General features: G+C 34.5%; 1 protein-coding gene and 1 long non-coding RNA gene across 2 annotated transcripts; one reads left to right on the forward strand and one right to left on the reverse strand.

Moving 5' to 3' along the window:
* The first annotated feature begins 1466 nt into the window (after positions 1-1466).
* On the forward strand, positions 1467-7196 carry LOC110715689 (quinolinate synthase, chloroplastic-like). The gene is made up of 7 exons (XM_021894295.1): positions 1467-2564; positions 3656-3940; positions 4332-4550; positions 4778-4957; positions 5473-5988; positions 6243-6404; positions 6507-7196. The coding sequence occupies exons 1-7, from the start codon at positions 1830-1832 to the stop codon at positions 6570-6572; spliced, it is 2163 nt and encodes a 720-aa protein (XP_021749987.1). The 5' UTR covers positions 1467-1829; the 3' UTR covers positions 6573-7196.
* Positions 7197-14971: 7775 nt separating this feature from the next.
* LOC110715690 lies at positions 14972-15930 on the reverse strand. Its single transcript, XR_002510338.1, has 2 exons — positions 15260-15930; positions 14972-15115 (listed from the first exon to the last, which is right to left on the reverse strand). It is a non-coding gene; the product is annotated as an uncharacterized LOC110715690 (long non-coding RNA).
* Between the last annotated feature and the right edge of the window lie 1458 nt (positions 15931-17388).

The following is a 17388-nucleotide window of genomic DNA, read 5'->3' on the forward strand; positions in this document are numbered from 1 at the left end:
ACCCAAACCCGTTTTAACCCGTCAAAACCCAAAATTAACACGACTTGTTACTAACCTGACTTGAATTCAACCCAACCCGTTCCTAACCTGACATGAATTTAACCCAACCTGTTACAAACCCGACCCGAAATCAACCCGACTTGTAATTGACCTGACTCAAATTCAACCCGACTTGTTTTTGACCCGACCCAAATTTTATCAGACCTATCACTAACCCGACCCAAAAATTCAACCCGATTGGTTACTAACCCGACTCGAAATCAACACGACTTGTTATTGACCCGACCTAAATTCAACCCAAATTGTTCTTGACCCGATTTCAAATCACCTTAAATGCAATTTAGACTACCTTTATTATTGTTGATCAAGCATTTTGTCTAGGGAGACCAAATCGGTCCATGCCAGCAAAAGGAAGGAGCATTATCCTCAAATTTAAGAGTTAAATAAAGTATATATTTGTTATATGGTCAAAGGAGATAATTATCTTCCTAAATTATAGACTATATTTCCCTAGTATAATATCATATATATTATAGTCAAAGGAAATAATTAGCTTGATAAAAATGATAATTATCTATTTATAGTTAGTTGAACCCGAATATGACCTAAATTGTAAATAACCCGACCTGATGGTAACCTACAAATTATTGACTTGAACATAACTTGACATGAATCCGAGAAGGACCCGACTTGGAAATGACTCAACTTGATTATAACCCGCAAATTATTGACTTGAATTGAACCCGACTTGAACCCGAGAATGACCTGACCTGATTATAATCCGCAAATTATTGACTTGAATCGAACCCGACTCAAACCCGAGAATGACCCGACCTGATTCTAACCCGCAAATTATTGACTGGAACCAAAACCAAGAATTACCCTAACCCGTTTTAACCGAATTAAACCCGACCTATTGTTCACTAGACTCAAATGATGTAACCCGACCTTTTATTAACCCGACCTAAACCCGACCCAAACCCGATAAGAAGTATGACCCGAAGTGACCCAACCCAAACCTGACCTGCATAGGTTATGGAATTTACCGAATTGATCCGACCCGAGTTGACCCAACCCACTCTTACCCGACCCATTTACCCGAATTGACAGCTCTAGCCGCGACGGCCTATGTCCCTTTGTTTTTTTGTTTTGTTCTTAACAAATTTATTTTATTCCATTTTGGGCCATTGATTTTTTGCTCATATGATTACTTTGCCATTTAAAAAAACAAATTTTCTCTTTATGTCTTCTTCTTAACTATGGGCATGTTCACATTTATTAAACTGAACTGAGTTGAACTTAATTGAACTAAACTAATTGGAGTTGAACTGAACTGAGCTGAAATGAATATTTTATGAGGGAGGGAAATTAGGAGCTGAACTGCACTGATCTGTTTGGAGTTGAACTGAACGGAATAGAATTGATTGGAGCTGAAATTATCTGAAGTGAACTGAAATTGAGTAAATGTGAACAGGCTCTATGACGATAAATGACGAGAATAAAAAATTTCTTTCTCTCATAAACAATTCATTTCATTTCAACACAATTAGTTCAATAAATCGAAACTTGTCCTATCTCAGTATAAAAATAAAATAAAAATAAAAATATTAGTAAAGTGAAATAAAGTGCCCATAGAAGTGGGGACAGTGGAACATTCATTCATTCCTTTTCGTGCGTTTGTCTTGAATTCCTCACCTCACACCTACACAACACAACACCATATACCATACCCTCCTCCATTTATAATCGTCTTCCTCTGTTTTCATCTCCATTTTTTCTGCCATTTTTCCCGCTTTTCAAGGTTTTCTCTCTCCTCCCAACCTTCAACCATGAATTCTCCTGCCACTTCTTCTTCTTCTTCCTCACGCTTCTTCTCTTCAATCCCTTCTCTCAAACCCCCTTCTTCTTCCTCCATTACAATCACTCGCTTTCCTTTTTCCAATTCTACCCTCAATTTCTCTCTCCTCAAAACCACCATAAACCATAATTCTTCCCCTTCATCCTTCGTTTGCGCCGCCGCAATTACCTCGACTCCGGTGCCGGAAACCTCCGACCTCGCTGCATCGAAATTTGATAGGTTAATTGCAGAATTTCTTCCGTTGACTGACCCCGTTGACCGGGTGAAGCATTTGCTGACTTACGCGGCGAATTTTCCGCCGTTAGATGAGGAGAATCGGACTGCGAAGAATCGTGTGATGGGGTGCACGACACAAGTCTGGGTTGACGCGAAGCTTGACGAAGAAGGGAGAATGAGATTCATGGCGGATAGTGATTCTGAGCTGAGTAGAGGGTTTTGTGGGTGTTTAATCTGGGTTTTGGATGGTGCTTTTCCTGAGGAAGTATTGAATTTTAAGATTGAAGATTTAGGGTTGTTGAATTTTGGGGGAATTTCTGGGGGTGTTAATTCTAGGGCTAATACTTGGTATAATGTTTTGATTAGTATGCAGAAGAAGACTAAATTTCTTGTTGCTGAAAAAGATGGGAAGGTTTTTGGTGAACCTTTTCCTTCTATGGTTATTTCTGCGGATGGGATTGCTGCTAAAGGTAGCTTTGCTGAAACGCAGGTAATCTTTTCAATAACGCTTTTGTTTTAAATGATGTAGACGGGATTTGATTAGTAAGACGTAGTCTTTTTGGTGTAATTCCCAAATGCTTTTACCAACTAAACTAGTTGTCATGCGCTTATATTTTAGTGATGTAGTAGAGGTAATCCCAGTGTGCAATCAAGATTTGGTCTTTTTTTTTTTTTAATTTATTTATTTTTTTATAATTTTTTAATTTATTTGGTGTATTTGAATAGTATAGTTGGTGGAATGCTGGCATGCTGCTGCTTTGGTTGATCTTTTGTATTTAGGATTATGAAGACAATAGTTTTCGGGTTTTTAGGAATTAGAATTATCAGTATGAGTGGTTTAATTGGTGGAAAGCTGCTGATTTAGTTGATTGTTTGACAGTGGAACTTTGAATTTTAAAGACTAAATATTTTTTGGGTTTGTGAAATTAGACTCGGTATAACTAGTTTATTATGCTGATCTGCTGTTGTTTAGAGTCGGTTCATTATCAGTTTGTTGATCTTATGTGCTGGTATTTATTGAAGCATGGTGAGTTGATGACTAGATTATGTTTGTATGATGAAAAAAAGAAGACACAGGTGCTCGCTCACTTATGTGTGTACTTGTGTAGGCATAAATTTTCATCAGAAACTGCATATTTTTATGCACATATTTGAATTTGTGGAGCAGATTGAGAGACACACATAGTCGAATTAGGCAACTAGATAGATTGGAAAATTTGCCTGAAGGATTGGTTAACCTTTCGTCTGATTATATTAAGGCAATTAACAATTCAGTGATTTGAGTTTGGTTTTTAAGCTGATTTAGAGAAATCTGGTTATAGTCAGAATATTGTGATTGTATACTGCTGTATTTATTTTGGTTCTCATGTGGAGGGTCAAGTTAAGTCTCCTTATAAGGATATCAGTTGAAGAATGACGAAATTCCAATAATGCATGAAAGACTCCTCTTTTTCGCTTCTTGAATGACTTTATAATTCATTACTCTTTAGGTTGATCTGCTGCTGTCCTTAATTCTTTGCATCTATCTTCTACATGTATTTCTAGCATAATTATGATACTATTGATTTGAATTGATTTCAGGCAAGATATTTGTTCCCTGATGAATCACAAGTCAATGATCTTGTCAAACATCTCAAAGAAAAGAACATTGGCATTGTTGCACATTTCTACATGGATCCTGAGGTCCAAGGTGTCTTAACTGCAGCCCAAAAGCAGTGGCCGCACATCCATATATCAGACTCATTGGTTATGGCTGATAGAGCTGTCAATATGGCTAAAGCTGGATGCCAATTTATTGCTGTTCTTGGTGTAGATTTCATGTCAGAAAATGTTCGTGCAATCCTCGATCAAGCTGGCTATGACAAGGTAAATCTGACAAGTGCTGTCTTGTCAAATAGTCTTTTATTCTAGTTACCACAGGAGACTGTTTTATGTCAAAGCTAAGTATTAATGTGCTGAAAAATGAGAGGGTAATGGCATAGTAGAAAATTGGCGTAACCTTAGCCTGCCAAAAAAACATTGTTAATGACCTTGTTATTAGTGCTGTGGTTTTCAGAATTTGATCAGCTCCTTGTCTTCTTGTAGCTGCATTGTTCAATTTCAACTCCACTCAAATGCATTTATATATATTTCATGTTAAAATAATGATTTTCTTATGTACAAAACCTTAATTAAGTATATTGCAGTTTGTTTTACACAAGAGTTTGCTGTCAATATGCGTCCAACAATATAACTTGATGGTGAATGCTTTGTGCAGGTTGGTGTTTACAGGATGTCTGATGAACGAATTGGTTGCTCATTGGCTGATGCTGCAGCTACAACAGAATACATGAAATATCTTGAGATTGCCTCTTTGTCGCCACCTTCATTGCATGTGATCTATATTAATACTTCATTGGAGACAAAGGCTCATGCTCATGAACTTGTGCCAACAATAACATGTACATCTTCCAATGCGGTGCAAACAATTTTGCAGGTTGGCCTAAATGCTAAATAATCATTACTACTGCTGCAGTGCTGCTTGTTTCTCTTTACTTTTGCATATGTTTTTGCTGGTTCTCTATTCTATACTTCCAAGGTAGCCTAATTGGACTTCCCCTTTTACGCATGTAAAGTTTATTGATCCCTTTTCTCCCTTGATTTATGTGGATTCTAATTGCAGTTCTGGGTTTCTTATTCCACATCTCCTTTTCTCTTTCTTAGGCATTTGCACAGATTCCTGACCTGACGGTGTATTATGGACCGGATTCCTACATGGGTGCCAATATTGCAGAATTGTTTCAGCAAATGGCCTTGATGTCAGATGAAGAAATTTCAGCAGTACATCCACAACATAACAGAAACTCAATCAGATCTTTGCTTCCACGCTTACAATACTTCCAGGTGCTTGTTATACTTTTTTTTTTTTTTTTTTTTTTTTGGAAAAGAGGTGCTGTTATACTTTGTGGGCCTTTTATAAGACATAATGCTGATGATTTAATTTCTGAATTTCTTAGGTGTAAGCTATTAAACTGTTATGTATGATACATCGAACATTTTCATGTTGCTGCTCCATTGAAATTAACAATTTTAACCCCTATACGATCAATCCAATGGTAGAGAGTGAGGAATAGCTCAAGTGGTTAGAGCTCCTCTCCCGGTTCTAGGTGATCCTAGAATCGATTCTCATTAGTCGCCCTTGGCTCTATAAACACCCAAAAAAAAAAAAAAAATCAATCCAATGATAGATATGTCCCTCTATCAAATTTAGACAGAGATCTAATGAATCCGAGAATACTCTGTATTATGTTACAAACACACTATTAGCATATCTGCAAATTACAATTTTGTATGAATATTCTATGAATGTAGTACAAGCGGTTGCCTTTTATTAATCTATGACAACATTTCTGCACCAGGATGGTACATGCATTGTACATGACCTTTTTGGACATGATGTTGTAGAGAAGATAAATGAGATGTACTTTGATGCATTCCTTACTGCCCATTTTGAGGTCCCTGGAGAAATGTTCTCTTTGGCTATGGAAGCAAAAAGACGAGGAATGGGGGTAGTTGGCTCCACCCAGAACATATTAGATTTCATAAAACAGAGACTACAAGAGGCTCTGGATAGAAATATTGATGACAATCTTCAATTTGTCCTGGGGACAGAATCAGGAATGATTACTTCCATTGCTGCTACAGTGCGTGAGATGTTGACGTCCCCAAAACTTTCTCCGAAGAGAGCTGATATTAATGTTGAGATAGTTTTTCCTGTATCATCAGATTCAGTATCAAACACAAAAGATACTTCATGTGGCAGCTCTAACTCAACAGGAGTAGAAGATCCAGTAAATCTTACTGTTGTACCTGGAGTTACAAGCGGTGAAGGGTGCTCGATCCATGGGGGTTGTGCATCCTGTCCATACATGAAGGTTAGCAGCTTATCAATCCTTTTACTGATGTTTTGGTTTGCAATACTACCGCAAATTTTCTTTGAACTGCTATTTTCTGCTTAAGCTGGTTGTATTTCTGATAATATCTACGGGGGTCTACTGTGTAAGATAAAACTTGTGATTCTTTTGGCTGAGACCTTTCTGTGATTCTTTTTCTTCTGGGTTTCATCTGAAGTTAGCTTACAGGACAAACATTTTAAAATCTAATCTGGTCGGTTCCCTTGCTTTGCCAGATGAATTCTCTCAGCGCCCTTCTTAAAGTTTGCCAAAACCTGCCAAATGATAGGCATGTTCTCTCTGCTTATGAAGCTGGAAGATTTAGTTCTGAGACAGTGAATGGAAGATCAATAGCTGACGTTGGATGTGAACCAATTCTTCACATGAGGCACTTTCAGGTTTTTCTCTCGTAGAATTTGTTCAAATTTTCAGGATGTTAACATTTCTTAATATTCATATCTGAATAGGTTTGGTTTGGATTTATTCTGTTGTATCTACAGGCACACCGAGAACTGCCAAAGAAGCTAATTCATCAGGTCTGTGTGAATGTGATGCCAGCATCATAAAATCTGATGAACTTTGTCATGTACGGTGGCTGTCAGATAGTTTCTGCTGCTCAAATGGATGAGCTTTACATGCAATTTTGTCAGATGATTTATATTCAACGCGCCTTCCCTAATCATGCTGCAAAAGAGTAATCTCTTGTTGCTTGGTTTCCTAACCCTACCCCCTCTTCCTTTTGGGTTGGTACTTGTGTTGATTGTTGTTACCTTAATACCTTAATTATAATAGTTCAATCTTAGAATTCTAGTGAGAGATATACCGGGCGATGTGTTGTACATATGATTAAACTCATTTCTGAATTATCAAATACACAAATCTGGGCATTTTTCCCAAAGGTTCTAATGCTGAGGAAAGTTATCACCCAACAATAGAGACAGGAAATTCACTTTGGGTACTTTATATTTTGGTTGTTCTACTATGGTGCAGAGGTCAATAAAGCTGTTCCAATTTGGGATCATTCATATCAAAGTTCATCTTAATTGTCCAAATTATCATTTTAGGTTAATATTTTTCCATTTTTTTCCTCCATAAATATATTGGTGGTCTGTTCAGTAGGTAGATGTAATTGAGAATAAATTTGTAAAAAAGTCTGGTTCTGTCCATGTCAATGATAATTCACCCTTAAATATCTCTATATTTCCTGGTAAATTTTTACATCATGTTATTACTCCGTACCATTTTAGGGGAGATAATCAACCGTCATTGATGAAAATACATGAAAAATACTGTTCCTGGTATGGGGATGTATCATATTGCCATGTACATTGGTTAGGATGATATTTACAAAACTACACTTAAATCTATACTGGTTACCGTCATTGTTTTTCATCTACCAAATGAGCCGTAAAAGTGCCAAGTGTTGTAATTTAACGCGATGTTTCTTTGGGACCCAACCGTCATTGATTTTCATCTACAAAATAAATCGTGAAGGTGCTAATAAGTAAGGTAAAATAACGCGATGTTTCTTTGGGACCCAGGTTACTGTCATTGATTTTCATCTACCAAATGAGTCATAAGTATTGTTAAATTACGCGATATTTATTTGGGACTTTTCAAACATAAAGTTTGACACTTTGTTTTTACATAATATATCGTGAATAATGATCGATTAATTCAAATCATTGGACTAATCATACACTATTTACAAACTAATCATTTCATCACACTGTGAATCATGGAGCTTTATTAGCGTGATTGTCATGGCAGGCAGTAGTACAACTGCCAGCCGTGAAATCGATGATGGTTTGTCCAATCGTACTATTAATGTACTAAATTAACGAATTATGCGTGTCTTTGTGTTTTATTTGATTTTTTTTTTTTTTTACAAAGGATAAAAGACAGAAAAAACTACAACACAGTACTATTAAAGCAAATAAAAAGGACAGCAGCTTCTCCTGCAATTAGGTGGGCCCGGTGAACACGTTGCCTGTCAGCCTTGTAGATCTCGCAATGTTGGAAGGTAGAGCCTAAACGCTGTATCTGCTGTAGTAGCCAAAGAATACAAATATCCCCCCGGCCATTGCCCCGCAAGAGGGAAACAAGATTATAAGAATCCGTAAAAAGTCGGGGCGATCGAATGTGACGGTCTGAAGCCCACTATAGGGCATACAAACAAGCTAAGGCTTCCGAATGAAGGGAGGAAGCGCAAAGTCCGAAATTACTCCCGCCAATAATCCTGTCATCCAGCGGATCGGCATTATCAATACACCACCCCATACCTGCATGCCGAGTGTCCTCGTACCATGCCCCGTCTATCTGAATCTGAACGAAGAGAGAGGGTGTATGAGAAGCCCCTAACTGGGCCATATGAAACCCTGGCGGGGGCAAACCCTCAAAGAATAGTGGAAGATGGGGGAATTGTTGTAGTAGTATCCATATCCATAAAGAGGGTATTTGCATGACGTTTGAAATGTGCAACCCAACTGATTGTGTGTAATAGGCATATCCGGGTTGAAAACCCTGAGATTGAATTTGTTTTACCTCGCGTTTAAGCATGCATTCCAAAACAAACTTTCTAAATTGTCCTTAGGCATACAATAGTAACGGAGATATTTCTATGAATGTGGTTGATGGACTTTTATATGAAAACATTGTACACTATGGGATTGGACTAAAGAAAAAAAGGTATGATACAATGTACTCTCTCCGTCCCTTTTCTACATGCCTACTTTCCTTTTGGGGGGGGGGGGGGGTTTCAAAACTAAGCTACATGCCTATTTCGATTTAAAGAATGTAGTTTTTGACAATATTTCCTCTTTTTGATTTCTCATCAATTTTATTTTTTATTTTTTTTAACACCATTTTCTTTCGTGTTTATGTGCTTTCATATTACAAACTCACAACTAGCATATCACAATTTTGGTTTATGTAGCTGATTCCATTAATGGGATTAAGGTTTTGATTGATTGAACCGTGTAAGATAAAATTTGTGATCATTTTGGCTGAGACCTTTTTGTAATTCTTTTCCTTCTGGGGTAGTTTACTCTAGCTATGTTTCATCAGAAGTTAGCTTACAGGACTAACATTTTTAACCTGATCTGCCCTGCCAGATGAATTCTCTAAGCGCCCTTCTTAAAGTTTGCGAAAACCTGCCAAATGATAGGCATGCTCTCTCTGCTTATGAAGCTGGAAGATTTAGCTCTCATATAGTGAATGGAAGATCAATTTTTCACATGAGGTACTTTCAGGCTTTTAACTCGTTAGTACCTTGGCAATCTGTTAAGTAACTAGGGGATAATGAGAAATAAATTTGTAAAGATAGTCTTGTGCCATTGTCCATATTAATGATAATTCACCCTAAAATATACCCTTTATTTTCTTCATAAAACTTTGTAACATTTTTGTAGCACTTTAGGGGTGATGTTCAATAATACATGAATTATGATGATATTTACAAAATTACACTTAAATCCACTCAGGTCCACCGTCATTGATTATTATCTACCAAACGAGTTGTGATGGTGCTAAATGTCATAAACAAACATGATATGTTTTGGGACTTTTCAAACTTTAAAATTGGACAGTTTGTCTTCACACAATATAAATATCATGAATCGCGATTAAATCAAATTATTGGTCTAGTCATGCACTAATTATAATTAATTATATTTCATCACACTGTGGATACAGTTGCAAGAAATCATAGAGCTGAGTAGTAGTGCTCTTATCTCCCTATCCCTATAAAAACTGATGAGGGACAAGCTAAAAACTACACACAAAAACAACTATTACTTAATCATCCATGGAAAAGATGAAATGGAGTTATCTGCTACTTATTAGCGTGATTGTCATGGCAGGCAGTAGCACAACTGCCAGCCGTGAAATTATGCCGTGTCTTTGTGGTTTTGAATTTGTTTTACCTTGTGTTCGATGAACATGCTTTCCAAACAAACTTTCTAACTTTTCTTTAGGAAATTAAGATTGCAATGCAATTGTTAGGAGGACGGAGATAATACTATAAATGTGCTAGATGGACTTTAAGTGAAAACGTTCTCAACTATGGGGTTGGACTAAAGATAAAAGGTATAGTAACATGTAAATTTTATTATCTAACTGAGTAACTGTACGAATAGTCACAATTGGACCGTGAGTATTTTTTTGTCTTTCCTCGAGAGAAGACTTTGGTTGAACTACTACGAATCCCTCAAAAAATTTATTTATTGAGCTTCCTTCGGTTAAAGATGAATTTTTTCAAAACAATGGATTCAGTTGCCATAGGATAAAGACAATTAAACCTTCACCTTCAAAAGAACTTGGAAAACTATTATTACAAAGTGATTGTCTAATTTAACCTTGACGAGTCTCAAATTCCTTTGAAATTCTAACTCAAACATATCTTCTAAAACATTAGGTACCTCATGTTTTGGTAGTACGTTCTACTTTGGTGTTTAAGGTCAACCAAGTTGTTACAATTTTGGGGATAATTTATATCAAAGTTTATTATCTTACAAAAGTATGCATTAATAGCACGTTACCATCGTTGATTTCCTTCTACTAAACAAGCTGTGAAAGTATAATTCAGTTCAGCTCAATTCAGTCCAGTAAATCAAAACATGCCCTAACTTAATCTAGCCCATTCAAAACTTGCCCTAACTTAATCTAGCCCATCCTCATTCTTAATGGAGGAAATGATTAAAGATGAACCTTTACTGTTAGAGTCAAGTTATTAATTAGGAGGTCAATCATTTGCACATTTAAGACATAAATCAATAGGTAAGCTAAGAAATCCAACTCTTACTAGCCAAGTGTAGGTAACCGTGTCCGATCTACGACCTTTAGGGTCGTACAGAGTGTGGTTTAGACCGCACCAAACCGCAAACCAAACCGCAATTTTGCGGTTTGCGGTTTGAAAATTGCGGTGTGATTTTTTAAAATGATCAAATCGCGATTTGCGGTTTGATGCAGTTTCCAAAATTTTTGAGACCAAACCGCACTTTAATGCGGTTTGCGATTTTTATACTATATTTTCATTAAAATTATATAAAAGAAATAAAATATATGAGCTAATTTTTTACTATTAGTTAATTAAAGGTTAATAAAAAGAGTTTAATATTTAAATTATCAAAAAATAATTATAATATAAAATAAAAGTTTTGTTTTAAGAAGAATAAATGCAACTTTTATAAAATACGGTTAAACTGCAAACCGCATCGCACCAAACCACATCTTGTGGTGCGGTTTGAAAAAATACCAAACCGCACTTTTGCGGTTTAGATGATTATCTTCTTATCTATCGTGTGACCCAATGGTTGGATTACTTGGATACTAGTTTGTTATTAATTTAAATAGTGAACCGTCTTCAATTATTATTATAATTTTACAATAATTATGGAGATTGAGACCAATTCTAAATATATAAGTAATGTCATATCCTAATATTGGACGAATCCCATATAATAACCAAATGAAAAAAAAAAACGTGGAGGTGAGCAATTACATGGCAAACCTTTTTTTTTTTTTTTTTTGGAAAGAATCCAATGACAAATTGTTAAATACAGTAAATATATTTTTGTATTTATAAATTAGGAAAGCCAATATTCAACCCCTTATATTTAGGCTAAATACATACTATTATTGCTGGTTGTATTCCTTATAATTAGGACATATCATGCTTCTGTTTTGTATATACATGCATTCTAGTTTTATTAATGATAATCGAAAATATTCTTTTTCCTATTTGTCAAAATAGTGTTACATGTTAAATGTGATTTTTTGTGTTTTGTTTTTTACCCAATGTTTAGTACTACGACTCTACGAGTATTTTTTTTTATTAGTTTAGTTTCATTTTAAATTTATAGTCTATATTTTATGTGTCATAAAAATTAATTGATAACAACACTATTGTATATCATTGATTTATTTCCTAAATAGTACGTTAAATATTATAATAGAATATTTGAAAAAGATTTGGACGACAATTTATATGGGATAACTTATGTTTCATTTAGTGACAATATTTCCTAAAAATAAGCAATCAACAGCCATCATATAGACATTAGGCAATAATCTTCAAATAGATCTTAAATCTAACACATTCCATTGTTAATCTAAATTTCAATTTTGATTGGTTGCTTTAAATATATGATTTTTTTTTTACCTTATAGAAAGATGGTTTAAATTTCAAATTATTACACAAACCAAAAAACAAAAATTAATGTCCAAACCTATATAATGAGCAAATTGGTCAAAGAAAGAAGACGCAATTTTAGGATACAAAGATATATATAATGAGCAAATCGATTAGAGGAAGAAGACGCATTTTTTAAAAAAAAAAAATATTCTTCTCATAAACCTTATTTGATACGTAGAACACAAGTGTGAGTTTTGTGATCTGTTTATAGTTCAGGTTTTAATTTATGTGTACTTTGGTTATTACCTAAAAAAGAAAGTTTATTGAGTTTGACGAATGACCATATGTATTTTTGATATTGTGAAAATTCCAACTTTATGATTTTTTTGACGTGGAGCTGAGGGAAACCAACATTTTGATTTTATTTTACGATAAGCATGTCAAAAAAATCTGAAAATATGATCTTATTTTAGAAAAGAAAGATTTAAAGTGTTTCCTTAAAAAAATAGATTTAAAATCATAAACCTTAATTAAATTATGGTATTGTCCTAATTTTATCTTTTTTTTAGGGAAAGTACGTAAATTTTTATCCAGGGAAAGTGAATCATCTATTATCCTAAGATTTATTAATATTCATTTACTAAATTTTATCCTCATAAAAATAAATAATTTTACAAAATCATAAGATATGTTGACAAAATCGTAAGATATATATTCTAATTTTTAGATTATATTAGAATATAATCTTTTGAAATTTGAAAATTATACTGATTTTAAAATCTTCTATACAATAATATATAAGATAAGAAATTAGGAAAATATCCTTATTACAATTGGTGATTGAAATTTTTTTAAATAATATTTCTAATGGTAAAAGATATCCTAAAAGATATTGATTCCATTATATATATATATATATATATATATATATATATATATATATATATATATATATATATTCATTTTAATTTTTGTACATGTTTAGCTACAAATATTTTGCAAAGGTCGTAAAGTACTTTAAAATAATTGGTTATTTCTAACATAACTTATGATCATAGTCGTTTAATATTTAAAATGTATATAATAGGTAATGTCCAATTTGTATGTGGGTAAATTCCTTAAACACAAATACGATTAGTAATTCGGTCTCCTTTTTTTTGGATCAAACAGTGTTTCAAAGAAAAATCATACGTTTTCTAATTAGATTATCTTGAAGAACGTAGATTACCGAATTAAGATAAAATAACAAGATATTAATGAATTATAAATCAGTAATGGTAATGTCCAAAAGAACTTGATGTCATATGTTTTTAATAATTACAATTTTCATAACAGGTAATGTCATATCCTTTATATGGGTAAAGCATTTTACACAAACAAGATATCAATTTCAATTTCCCTTTTTTAGGATCAAACAAGGTTTCGAAAAAATAATGATGCGATTTCTTTTTCAGATGTTCATGACAAACCCCGATTATCGTAAAACTTAAAAAATTTTATTTCGATTACATAAAATCACCGTTTTTGCAAACGTTGACTGATTTAGTACAATCTAAACCTATTATTTAGAGATTTAAATCGCTGCCCAAATTCGCAACGACTACAACTTTTTGATATCTTAAAATTTCCATTTGCTTTTTAAATCGGTCCATATTGTTATTCGCTTTCGATGCGCGAGTGAATTTAATGGACATATCATGTGTTTGTGTTTAATCTCATCCATGAATGAAAAAACTTGAAGAACATTCATGAACAATTTTTTTATTTGATTTTTTTTATTTAATCATTTTTTTTATTTTATTAAAATCTGATTTTAATAATTAAATTTTGAAAATGTAATTAAAATGATTTTCATAAATTCAGTAAATAAATTTTGGAAAATAAAAAAAGAATTAAAAAAGAAAATAACTAAAAATAAGGTTTGACCAAGGTAAAAAAAATAAATAAAAAATCGGCCAATGATAATTCAGTATAGTGATGGTCCAAATAAAGTGGACCATAGTAAAATTTTCGTAGGAATTTAAGATTGCTATGCAATTATTATGAGGACGGAGATAATACTATAAAGGAAAATTTGTCAAGAATAAGCCAACCTTTGTCCGGTTCGCTCAAAATAAGTCAACCTTTCAATTAACCCAAAATAATCCAACCTTTATAGGGTATCCACTTTAAATGAGTCAAGTGACCTGCAACCGGTTATTAACTGGCCTGGTTATTAATGTTAATTGTGACACGTGTCAGAATGTGGTTCGTCATTTTTCTAATAATAATTAATTAGGAATTATTATATGGTTAATTATTTAAAAAAATGGAAAATTTGTCTTGAAGGGACTTATATATTCACTACTTTGTTTGGAAGGACCTTATATGTTCAAAGTGGTCTAAAAGGACCTTATAAGTTTGTTTTGTTGTCTAGAGGGACCTTGACGCCGGATTCTGACGGTTGACTTTTTTACTCCGACGTTGACTAGTCACATGACCCTCACGTAACTTACAAAATTACCCTCCCTCTTATTTTTTTTCCCTTTTCCCTCCATTTCCCTTTATTTACCCAGATTTTTTCCCCAAATTGCTCTCATCTACCTAATTGAATTTGAAAGAGTGAAGATTTAGTCCAGAATTCATTGCTCTCATGTACCTATTTGAATTTGAATCAGAGAAGAGAGGACTTACTTGGCCCAGGTTTGATACAATGTAGTCAACTTTGTTTTGGATTTAATATAATCATGAATTTTTCGATCTACTACTATATATGTTTCAAATTTCATGAATTTGTATACTGTGAATTTGTCTATTGCTATAATAATGTTTCAAAATAAAAAACACAACAAATTCAAAGCAAATTAATCTTCATTGATTCATTCAAATATTGGGATTATTACATCATATTTTCGTTCACTCCCTACTGCAATACAATTACAGAGTCCATGAAGTCCTTTGCGCACGAGGAAGGCCACAATTGCACTTTGATAACTTCTGTTTAGTCGAAATCATGTTTCAACAGCCAAAACAATATGATTTCAGAACCAATTGAATTATAAACACTAATTTTGTAAACAACTTAATTTAATCTTAAAAAATTAGGATTGGGGGAAAAAAACCCGTAAGCAATGTTCTTACCTGATGCGTAAAGGAATCAATTGAAAGATGCCTGCTTGAATTTCTTCAGAAACTTAAGGAACATAATGGATTAAATTGATATGATGAACCCCAGTTCGTGAGGAGAGAGAAGCAATTTGGGGAAAAATCTGGGCAAATAAAGGGAAATGGAGGAAAAAAAGGGAAAAAAAATAAGAGGGAGGGTAATTTTTTAAGTCATGTGAGAGTCATGTGACTAGTCAACGCCGGAGTAAAAAAGTCAAACGCCTGAATCCGACGTCAAGGTCCCGCTAGACAACAAAACAAACTTATAAGGTCCTTTTAGACCACTTTGAACATATAAGGTCCTTCCAGACAAAATAGTGAATATATAAGTCCCTTCTAGACAAAATTTCCAAAAAAAAATCTATTAATTATAAAAATAAAATAATAAACCCAACCCAACCCCCCCTCACCCTCCCCTGCCAGCTCACCCCCCTCCCCTGCCAGGCCGCCAGTGGCCGGTGACCACAAAATTCCCCGGCGCCGACACCGACGACCTCTCCCCCCACCCACGACGCTCCCACCCAACCCCTTCCCCTTTCCACATTCCTTTCCCCATTCCTTTCCCCACCCCGACACGGCACCACTCCCCTTCACCCTCTGCCGGAAACGACCCCCCTCCCCCGTCTCCCTGCCGAAGTCGACCCCTCCCTCCCCTTCCCCACCGTCAGTCCACCCCCCAAACCTTTAAACCCACCCTAACGAAATCCTAACAAAATCAGAATCAGGGTTTAAGTGTTTTGGGGTGTCGATTGACAGTGGGGAAGGGGAGGGAGGGATCGACTCCGGCAGGGGGGTCGGGGTGGGAAAGGGGAACGGGAAGAAGTGGGAGGCATCGTGGGCAGCCGTCTGGCAGGGGAGGGGGGTTGGGGTTTTTTTCCTTTTTTTTTTGAAATTTATAATCATTAGATTTTTTTATAATTAATCATATGATAATTCCTAATTAACTATTATTAGAAAAATGATGAATCACATTCTGACACGTGTCACAATTGACCTTAATAGCCGCTTACAACAAGTTTTGACTCATTTAAAGTGGACACCCTATAAAGGTTAGATTATTCTGAGTTAATCGAAAGGTTGACTTATTTTAAGCGAACCGGGCAAAGGTTGGCTTATTCTTGACAAATTTTCCTACTATAAATGTGCTAGATGGACTTTTAAGTGAAAACGTTCTCAACTATATATGGGGTTGGACTAAAGATGAAAGGTATAATAACATGTAAATTTCATTATCTAACTGAGTAACTGTACGAATAGAGTCACAATTAGACTGTGAGTAATTTATGTCTTTCCTCTCGAGAAGACTTTATTGGTCAAACTACTATGGATCTCTCAAAAAATTCATTTGTTAAGCTTCCTTTGGACGAAGATGATTTTTTTTCAAAACAGTGGATTCATTTACCATTGGATAAAGACAATAAAACCCAACTCACCTTCCAAGACATGCACAAACAACATACTAAGAAGTACTAAACTTTCACCTCCAAAAGAACTTGGAAAACTATTATTACAAAGTGATTGTCTAACCTTGAGTCTCAAATTCCTCTAAAATTCTAACTCAAACATATCTTCTAAAACATTAGGTACCTCATGTTTTGGTAGTACGTTCTACTTTGGTGTTTGAGGTCAACCAAGTTGTTAAATTTTTTGGGGATCATTTATATCAAAGTTTATTCTCTTACAAAAGTACGCATAAATAGTGACATTATTACGAGTTTACGACCGTTGATTTCCACCTGCTGTGAAAGTATATAATTCATCAAAGACTAAGGACCTGTTCTCTTCAGCTTAATTTCAGGTCAGTTCAGTTTTTAATTTTCTTCTCTTATAAACAATTCATTTCAGCTTAATTTAGTTCAATAAATCAGAACATGCCCTAACTTAATCTAGCCCATCCTCATTCTTAATGGAGGAAATGATTAAAGATGAAACTTTAAGTTATCGTTAGAGTCAAGTTAAGTTATTAGGAGGTCAATCAATTGCACATTTAAGACATAAATCAATAGGTAAGCTAAGAAAGCCAACTCTTACTAGCCAAGTGTACGTAACCGTGTCCGTTCTAGGACCTTAACTTTTGTAGTCATGAATGGAAGATCAATAGCTGA

The sequence above is a fragment of the Chenopodium quinoa genome, unplaced genomic scaffold, assembly GCF_001683475.1.
Source record: "Chenopodium quinoa cultivar QQ74 unplaced genomic scaffold, ASM168347v1, whole genome shotgun sequence".
Classification (NCBI taxonomy): Eukaryota; Viridiplantae; Streptophyta; class Magnoliopsida; order Caryophyllales; family Amaranthaceae; genus Chenopodium; species Chenopodium quinoa.

What these genes read in the sequence shown, in the direction of transcription:
- LOC110715689 (XM_021894295.1), top strand. Translation starts at nt 1,830, where the DNA reads ATGAATTCTCCTGCCACTTCTTCTTCTTCTTCCTCACGCTTCTTCTCT. An exon ending in ATCAAGCTGGCTATGACAAG is followed by an intron (nt 3,941 to 4,331) that starts GTAAATCTGACA and finishes TGCTTTGTGCAG; the next exon opens with GTTGGTGTTTACAGGATGTC. An exon ending in CATCCTGTCCATACATGAAG is followed by an intron (nt 5,989 to 6,242) that starts GTTAGCAGCTTA and finishes TTGCTTTGCCAG; the next exon opens with ATGAATTCTCTCAGCGCCCT.